General features: G+C 56.9%; 1 protein-coding gene across 1 annotated transcript; it reads left to right on the top strand.

Annotated features, from left to right (window-relative positions):
- The first annotated feature begins 3,558 nt into the window (after positions 1-3,558).
- Positions 3,559-9,130, top strand: EDN2 (endothelin 2). Its single transcript, XM_032132608.1, has 5 exons — positions 3,559-3,815; positions 4,114-4,246; positions 5,355-5,474; positions 6,285-6,389; positions 7,086-9,130. The coding sequence occupies exons 1-5, from the start codon at positions 3,758-3,760 to the stop codon at positions 7,195-7,197; spliced, it is 528 nt and encodes a 175-aa protein (XP_031988499.1). The 5' UTR covers positions 3,559-3,757; the 3' UTR covers positions 7,198-9,130.
- The last annotated feature ends 552 nt before the right edge of the window (positions 9,131-9,682 follow it).

Raw genomic sequence — 9,682 nt, forward strand, 5'->3', positions numbered from 1 at the left:
CCATGGTTAAAGGCTTTTCCTGTTTGCTCACTCCTTGTTTCCAAACAGTGCCGCTCGTGAGGGTTGCACGGGATGTCTGCTGTCCCGGGCTGCTTTGTCCCTTTCGTCATGTCTGCCTGGAACTCCTCACAGTGACACGAACAATGTACTCCCGCAGTCAGAAACAAAAGGGAAAAAATAACTGCAGGAGGCAAAGCCCATCTTTGGCGTTTAGGACCCTGTGCACGCCTTTGTTCCTTCTTTGGGAGTCGTTGTTTGTGCAGCTCGGCCCGGCCCTCCTCCAGCCCTTTTGTTTTCCTTCGTGATTTTAGTGTGGTGATAATGCCAGGAGGGCTGGCCTTGGGAAGCTGGCTCTTGATCCTTATCAGGGGAACAGGGACAGTGGCAGGAGCTGGGCAGGTTCTCTGCGCTTGGGAGGTCAAGGAGAACACCAGACCCCAGTGCAGGGTGATCCCCCAGCCCACAGCATGAGGGGATCGAACATCTGTGGGGTTTGGGGCACCAAAATACAAGAGCTAAAGGTATTTGAGGGTGCCCAAAGATGGTGAAGGGTCTGGAGGGGCCACAGGAGGAGCAGCTGAGGGCCCTTGGTGTGTCCAGCTGGAGCAGAGGACACTGAGGGCAGAGCTCAGCGGGGCTGCGGCTCCTCCTGAGGGGCAGCTCCGATCTCTGCTCCTGGGCCACGGACAGCACCCAGGGAGCGGCTGGAGCTGGGCCAGGGCAGGCTCAGGCTGGAGAGCAGGGAAAGGTTCTTCCCCCAGAGGCTGCTGGGCACTGCCCAGGCTCCCCAGGGAATGGGCACGGCCCCGAGGCTGCCAGAGCTCCAGGAGCGTTTGGGCAGCGCTGCCGGGGATGCCCAGGGTGGGATTTGGGGTGTCTGTGCAGGGGTGTCTGAGCTGGATGATCCCTGTGGGTCCCTTCCCACTCAGGATATTCCACAATTCAGCCTAAACCAAGCAGGTACTTTTGGAACCACACAGGCACTGGAACAGTCACTGGATCATGGAATCACTAAGGTTGGAAAACCTTCCAAGATCATCAAGTCCCACCCGCTCTGTGGGGACGTTCGGTGCTGAATCAGCTGCTTCACCTTCTGTCTGGACATTCTCCCTCACAGGCCCTAAAGGCAAAACAACTTGTTCAAGTATTGTTTTTCCACAGGAACTCTTCAGCTCTGGACAGAGCTCTCTGAGCTGGGTCAGTTCAAAGCCAATTCAGTGCCAAACCCACCTCTTCTCCACAGGGTTCCTCCATCCCTGCAAGAAACAGAGGCATTCACCCCCAGCCCCACATCCCCTGGGATCTTTGAAGCTCTGGTGCCAAACATCCCAAGGGGTGCCGCTCAGGTTGGTGCCTGCTCAGCACAGGGGGGTTTTTTTCTGGAGAATAAATGGAATTCAGGCTCCCTTCAGCCGGCACGGATGAACACGAGGGTGTAACATTTGCTCCGTTTTCTGTGGCGGTGTCAGCCTGGTGGGATTTATGGGAAATGAAGACAACAATTGAGAAATCTCTGGATGAAAGGCCTGGTTTGTAAAGATGTTTTTGCACCTGGCATGGCAGGCAGACAGCAGCAGACATCTGGGCACTTGCAGCCACACACGGATTGCAGGCAGGTACGTGGAGCTCCAGGTGCTTCTTGGAAACGTGAGCTGGGTGACAGAGCCCCAGCCACAAAAGGTGGAGGAAATTCCTTGAACCAGATGCTCAAATCCCCGGGTTAACTTGAGACTCTCATTCCTTGCCCAAGGCACGAGGTCTGTGTGTGCCAGGGCTGATCCCTTCAGCAAACCAACCCCGCGGAGTGGCAGCGCTGTGGCTCTGTCCCAGCCCTCACCCCTTCAAAGACAGCGCCCTTTTTGTACCAAATGATGTCATTGACTCGCCAGCCTTCCCTCGGGGTGAGCAAACACGGCTTCGTTGCCTTCCCCACGTCGAGGGGATCGTCTTTCACCCCGCAGTGACCAGGATGAGGAGCGCAGGAACGGGAGCCAAGGCAGAGCTGTTGTATCACTGGGCTGGAATCTGGAATGTCACACAGAACCCGAGCGCTGACATAACTCTGAAACTTGGCACAGCTGGAACATGGGCAGTCACAGGTAAGGCTGCTTTTGTGTTTCCCTGTTTTCTTTGGGATACTTGTCGCACTGGTGCAGAAGTTAAACACTTCCCTCTGTTTGCTTTATTTTATGAGCTCTGTCTTTATTTTATTCTAAATTTATCATTTGCACTCTTCCTGATTTTCTCTGCCTGACACATCCTCAACTCTGTTATTCTCATTTTTCATCTGCTCTGGCCCCTGTGCCCCTCATTCATGCCCTCTGTAAATGCCTGTGCTCTCCTGTGCAGGTTTTTTTTTGCTCCCGCTGTTTTTCCCTTGCACACATCCCCTGTGTGCATTTTGCACGAGCACAGGGAGGAATTCCCACAGCTGCTTGGACCCAGGGAATGTCAAATCCTCCAGCCTTTGCCTGCAGGACTGCAGTCATCACCTGTTTTCCTTCCACGAGCTGCTGTGAGCAGAAACTCTGGCTCAGGAGCCGTTTTCCTCACTCTCCCTCCCTGCAGTTTTCCTTATTTCCCTTTCCTTTCCCCCACACACGTGTTCCTGTGCATGAGACCTCACACTGGCTGTAATTGCCACCACCTTGCATCTGCCCATCACAACAGGGCCATAAAAATCTGAACTGCTCATGATAAACAAATAAAATACACTCCCTTTCCCAAGAACCTCTTGCAAAAGGCAAATGCGGGGATTTTGCTTTTTTAAACCGCTCGCAGGATTCGCCCAATGTTTGCCATGCCTGGAGCTGCCATTCCAAGCTGGAACGGTGGTCCCAGGGAATTCAGGGTGCCTGGAAGCTGTGATTCATCCCTGGCATGGTCAGGACCCAACACTTCCCCAGGAGCAGGAGGGATTTCCTGCTTCTGCCTGACACAGGACGAGCAAGGTGAAGGGCTTTGACTCCTCCTCGTGCATGCCAGGAGGTGACTCTGCTTCACATGATTCGCATCCTAAAAATGTGCAGATGATGTCGAATGCACCACATCATGAATGCTGAAGCGAAATGAGACAGCGCTAGGGCAGATTTATTGCAAGAAATTTTAATTGCTCCAAGTAGCAAAAGTCTTTAAACTGATTTAGAGGAAAAAAAGAGAAAGCCAAGACCGTCACTGCAGCAATTTCAAGCGAGTTTATCAATTTACGTTTTTATTAAAATAAAGTCAGTCAAATGAAGACATTTCAAGTGAAAACTTGACTTTGATCTTGAATTCTGCCCAGTTTGTGCAGGTTAAAGCATCCCCGGGGCCGGGGGAGGTGCGGGGGGCCGGGAGGGCTCGCAGGGGGACACTGCCCGCAAACTCCCCTCTGCTCGCTGCCTTCACCCGCAGCCCGGCCCCGCTCAGGACCCCTCGGGCACACTCCGCACACGCTCCACCCACGCCGCATCCCGGCCCCGGAGACTTTTCCCACTCCGCGGCACTTTCTCCCCGGAGCTCCCCATCCCCTCCGCCAGAGGAACCCGAGGAGCCCAGCGTGTCCCGGGGAGGAGCGGGGGGTCCGCGCCCGCCCCACGCGAGCCCGGCGTTCCCCGGGGGCGGAGCGGTGACGCGCCGGGCCGGGGCCATAAAGCACCTGCCGGGCGCCCGCCGGCTCCAGACGCAGCGCGGCGGCTCTGCTGGAAGAGCCGGGACGGCAGCGAAAGGAGGAAAAGCCCCGGAGAAGCCCCAAAGCCGCCAGCGCAGAGCCGCGGTCATGGGCAGCCACCCCACCGTGCTGCTGGCGCTCGCCCTCTGCGCCCTGCTGGAAGCCGGTGAGCCCCGGGCTGGAGGGGGGCTCGGAGCCCCGGGGGTGCCCGCACGGGAGGGGGGACCTCCTGCAGCCCTCGGCGCGGGGAGCGGGGCCGGGGGTGCCCGAGGGTGCCCGGAGGTGCCCGGGGTGTGCGCGGGGGCTGCGGGAGCGGTGCGGGTCCCTCGCTCCGGGGAGCCCCCGGTCCCTGAGAAAGCGCAGCCCCATCGCGCTCCGGCCGAGCCGCAGGCACGGGGACATCGCCGCGATCCTCAGAGGGGACACACGGACGGGCCGCTCATTCCTCCCTCCTTGTGCTGCAGGTCTGGGCCATCCCCAGCCCGAGTCTCACCTGGCCGCGCCGCCGAGGACCAAGCGATGTTCGTGCAACAGCTGGCTGGATAAGGAATGCATCTACTTCTGTCACCTGGACATCATCTGGGTCAACACACCTGGGTGAGCAGGAGCGCAGCGCTCGGGGCGGCTCCGGTGATGGGCAGCGGCTGTACCTTCTGCTGGAGGGGATGGGAAAGGGTCCCAGCGCTGCGAGGCTCTGGCAGCACCTGCTCCGGGGCGCACGTTCAGCCTGGAAAGGGACAAGCTGTGCTGCTGCTGCTGCTGCTCAGGTGTTTGTCCAACCCTCAGCGATCAGGGTGAAAGCACAGGGCGCTGCTTCCTCCCGGGCTTGGCTTTTCCTGAGGTTTGTACCTCTGCGAGCCCAGAGCAACACCGAAATGTTGTGATTGCAAGTCAGAAAGTTCCTTACCCCGCTCACAAACTGTAACCCTGGCTGCTGCCTGCCAGTATTGTTAAGGAGGCAGCGCTGGGCTGGCACTGTGGGCCCTCGGCTGCCAAGTCCTGCCCTCAGGAATGCTCCAGCAGCTTTCCTAGCGCTTTCAGACCAATGGCCATCGCACTGGAGCACAACACACACGCTCAGGTGTGGTTATAATCGTGCTCGCTGACATGCATTTACAACTCGCTGCTTGCTCGGGGAATAGTTGCAGTCCCTGCCAATCCCGGAGCCTCTGGGAGAGGAGATTGCCATCAGAGATGGAGTGGGAATGCGCTCGCAGCTTTGGGAGCAGGCTGTGGGAGCACGAGAACCTGCTCTGGCCCCGAGACAGCTGGGGCTGTGCAGTGTCCTGTGCGTTAAACCTTCGGGGAAGGGAGAGCCCTGACCCCTCAGCCGTGCTGGGGAACGGGGCTGCCGGCCTGGGCTGGCCGTGCTCCTCAGGAGCTGTGCCACCCGTCTGAGCTGCCAGCTCGCCCAGCCCATGTGGCAGCCCTTGCACGGGCACCTGGGCTGCTGCAAGGAGAGAAAACTCCCGTTCCCAGCCAGCACAGAGTGGCAATCTCCCGGGAGGGAGGGATGGGGGAAAGAGTATGGGGGAGAGGAGCTGGAGTTTAAAGGCTCGGACCTATCAGTGACCTTTTCACCTTATGTCTATAGATGAGTCTTTTATTATCCTGGCACTGGCTTGGCTGCCTCCCAGGACCCTGTTATAAACCCGCTGGCCAATGAAAGGTTGGTGGCAAAGCTGAATTCCTTTGTTTTTCCCAGGCACACCGCTCCCTACGGCTTGGGCAGCCCGCCAAGGCGGCGCAGGAGGGCCGCGGGCAGGTGCGAGTGCTCGCACTCCAGGGACAGCATCTGTGCCACCTTCTGCCAGGGGAAGCCAGGGTAAGCGCTGGGGATGTCCCCGGGGGGGATGAGGGACAGGCAGTGCTCAGGAGCTGCGGTGTCTGCACCGCCTCCCTGGGGACGGCTCTGTGCCAACAGCTGGGACTTGTCTGGTGGCTTTTTCCTCCCCTCCCGAGAGCCCTGGCAGTGTCACCGGGTGGTTTGGGTGTACAGTGGTCCCTTTAGCAGCTGACAGGCAGCAATGTCACCTCCATCCCTGCTGCTGCTGCCGCCAGGAGGCTGGGGAAGCACCGGGTGTGCTGGTGGGAAGGTGGAGCTGCCAGCACCCCGGGAACGGGGACAAGCAGGGGTGTGGATTTTTGGGACACCGATGTCCCCTGCTCAGAAGGGAGAGCTGGCAGCACCCTGGGAATGGGGACAAGTGACGGTGTGGAGCTTTGGGACACCAGTGTCCCCTTCATGGCTCAGAGGGGAGCGGAGCAGGCCTGCTCTGAGCTGGGACTCAGCAGTCAAACGTCCTCTGTGGCCACCTCTGTTCATGGTGCATGGGGGGTCTCAGTTCAGCTTCAGCAGCGCTGCTGAGGGGAGGTGGGAGCAAAGCCGCTGTGGATATCTGTCATTAATCCCATAGCCAGGCAATAGCTACAATCCCGATCATTAAATATTCCTGTGAATAGAGCAGCTCTGGCAGAAGGGAGCAGCACTCAGACCGAGCCGTGAATTGCTCCCAAATAGCTGCAATTAACCCTTCAAAGCCGTGCATTCAGCTGTCTGTCACCGGGGCAGGGCTCCCCCTGTGCTCCCCGCAGCCTGGCTGTGGTGGCTCAGGCTTCTCCTCTTGCTCTTTAGGTACCTCCAGAGTCTGAAGCTCCCCGTGAGCTCTGGAGCACCTGTGAGGTCTGTGCAGAGCGGTGCCACGAGGCCTCCCCATCCTGGGCTGCTGAGAGCTCTCAGGTGAGCAGGGCACCTAAACCCACTCTGAACGTCCCTCATGAGCACTTGAAAATGTGTGGTTGTGGCCCCAGGCTGCAGTTACCTCCTGGATCTGACCTCCTGCCCCCTTTAAATGGGGACACTTGGCTGTTTCTGCTCTCTGCGGCACTGAAGGCTCCAGCTGAGGGAGCCAGAGCTGCTTGTGCCCTTCCCGAAGCAGAGGGATGTCACATCGAACGGAATTCTTGGTTGGAGAGGGGAGTTCCTGATGTGGGACAGGCAGATGGGTGGTGTGCAGAAGGGGGATGGCACCGTGTAGGAAGTTGATTTATTGGGCAGCACCTTTGGACCAAAGGACAGAACTTTTCTAACCCCACATCAGGGAACTGTGGAATTGTGGGGAGAAACAACTCCAGGAGTGTAACTGAGCTAAGGAGAGGTGGCAAATGAATGAACTGGTGGCAGTTCAATCGGAGGCAATGGGAATGCTTTCTGAAGGGCAGATCTGGGGGAGCAGCACTTTGGGTCATCCTTGAATCCCCTGCCGCCTTGTCGGGCTTGATGGAGCTCCATTGTGGCTAGAAAGTCCTGCTCTTCCTTTCCCATCTCCTGCCTCCCAGCAAATCATGGTGAGGGGCAGATAAATGCCACAATATGGGGTATTGAGGAGGGGGCAGATGGGCTGGAGAGTGACCCCGGTGTCCCTTTTGTTCCCAGGGACCTCAGGGTGTCCAGCCCGCGCTCCGGCAAGCACCAGCAGCGCTCCCGGAGGGACACCCAGCCACCGGCGCTGCCTTGGGAGAAAAACATCTGGAAGAAGAAGAGATAAGAGACAGGTGCACAGCAAGCTCACCAGAAGAATTTGGAGTCCTGTGGGTGCCACCAGCTCCGCTGTCGGTTGTTAGAGATGAAGGGAAGGCCGTGAGTGGAGGGGAAGGAAGTGGAAGTCTCCGTGTTCCTGCTGCATGAACCAGCACTCAAGGGACTGCTGTAAAGGGAAAACTGTCTCCATGCAGTCCGAGAAGTGTCCTGGAGCTGAATTGCGCCTTTTTGGATCAGGCAAGGGTCGTGCTGGAGCAGCACCAGCTGGACTCTGCCCTGGAGCCCTCGGCAGAGGCTCAGCCCACGCTCAGTGGGTGAATCACAACCAGGGGGTCTGGGCAGTGCTGGACGAGGCAGTACCGAGCCCCTGTCAGTGGCCTGGGCTGAGTCTGAGCCTGGGCCCAGCCTGGCCCCATTCAGAGGGGTTTGGCTGCTCGCTGCAGTCAGGGATGAGCTGCCCCCAGCCCAAGCCCACCTTTGCACTATTTCCTCTTGGCGGTCAGTGCCTGTGGACGAGACTCCCGTGGTGAAACAGCTCCCAGTTTGTATTAAAAGTTTCTATCATCATCCTCTGGAGCCAGCTGAGCAGTCAGTGCCACTCACTGGCTGAGAAGCCACTGGGGTGAATTTTCACTGGGGTCCTGGCTGCGGCTGAGGTGGAGGATCAGTTACCCCAGAGCTGGCACCAAAGCGGGCACAGGGCTGGGGTGGACAGGCTGTTGTGGGGCTGGGTTTGTGCAGGAGCCGCAGCCCCCATAGCCAGGGCAGGGTGAGCAGAGCCCTGGTGTGGGTCAGTGACCCCATCTCATCTCCCTGGACATACCCTGAGTGAGGACTCCCAGCTCTTGATTATCCCAACTTTCTCCCAGCTCTGCCTGGAGGGAAAAGCTCAGGACAGGGGGTTTGGGTGGTGGGGAGGGGGCACCCAAAGCCTGGCTTGCTGCTTGGCTTAGGTCAGCCTGAGTCGGGCTCTGGACAATAAGTGCCCAGTCCTGGGTAGCCGGTCACCATGGGAGGGGAACCTGGCTGGGGAAGGCCTCAGGTGAGGGGCAGCCAGGTCAGAGTGATGTGGAGTGAAGGACTGGCAGGAAGAGCGGGTGGAACTGGATGATTTTAAGGTCCCTTCCAACCCAAACCCTCTGTGATTCTGTAAGAGAGCACAGCCCTGTCTGAGCTTAGGCTCAGGTTTAAACCCAGATCTTCTGGCCTGGGGGGAGGGAAGGAAAAATTTGGGGAAAAACACTGAGCCCAGGGCCTGGAGAACCAACGTTGCAGGCAAACTGAGGCTCAGGGCTCCGGAGCTGTGGCACAAATGCACTTTTATTCCTGGGCAGACTGAGCTCTGCAGGGAGCCGTGGCTGTCACCGGGCAGGGCAGGCAAAGAATGCCCTGGAGCCACTGCTGCGTCCCTCTGCTGCCCAGCCAGGAGTACACAGGAGCTTTGGAAAGGCTGCTTGAAGTTGCTGGTGGACCAAAATCTGTGGCTGTTGCAAGCGTCGTGCCGATGGACAAGAAAAATAATTCCTTGATTTTGCTTTAAGCCCCGGAGTGGGATAAAATGAGACCAGCTGATTGTATCATGAATGAAACAGCAGATTAATCATTTGGTCTCCAAAGCTGCAGAGAATCTGGTTTTATATTTGACCTTCTGAAGGTTGGAGTCATTCTAAAAAACTAAAAAAAAAAAAAAGGAGAAAATCCTGAAAGGATTTGTTCCAGAGGAAACTTTGCACATGGTTTAATGTGAGTAATTTAAAATAAAATTCCTGCTGTAAAGTACTCTGTCAATCTCCTCATGTGTGCAATGTCCCATCCCTAAGGGAATTACTGCACACCTGCCATATGTAGCATCCTGAAATCTGTATATTTATTTAAATCTATTGATTTTTTTAGGCAGTAATTGTCAAGATATAATTTGTAATAAATAATGACAACAGTCAGTGACACTTTCCTTCCTTATCTGGTGGCTGGGTGGCGGTGGGTGAAGTGAAAGGAATCCAGGTGGCCAAAAGAAATGGGAAAAGGAGTGGGAATGGAGAGGCTGGGAATGGTCCTGGGCACATTTCAGTTCAAAGTGAACCCATCTGCCTGATTTAAACATTCCTTAATGCCAACACCTTCTTCCTTCCCGGATTTCCCTGGGAACAGGGATGGGAAATCATCCCCAGGTTGTTGTGGGTGTGGGACCAGTTTGGATCCTTGTGCTGAGGGCTCCTGGTGGGGTTTGTCTGGGGTTGAGTCCAGTCCTTCCCCATCCCTTTGGCTGTGGGGTCAGCAGGGCAGGGACAGAGCTTTAGATCTGGGAATGGCTCCGTGGTTTTTTTATTATTATTATTAATAATAATTTTAGGTGCAGTTCAAAAGGATGATGTGACGATGCCGAAGAGTCAGGAGGGGCCCCATCCTTTCCTATTCCCTGATTTTCCTGGCTGAGCTGCATCTCCCATGGCCCAGCCTCCACCCCAGAGCTTGGTGTGAAACCCAGAGTCCTT

Source organism: Corvus moneduloides, chromosome 23 (assembly GCF_009650955.1).
Source record: "Corvus moneduloides isolate bCorMon1 chromosome 23, bCorMon1.pri, whole genome shotgun sequence".
NCBI lineage: Eukaryota > Metazoa > Chordata > Aves > Passeriformes > Corvidae > Corvus > Corvus moneduloides.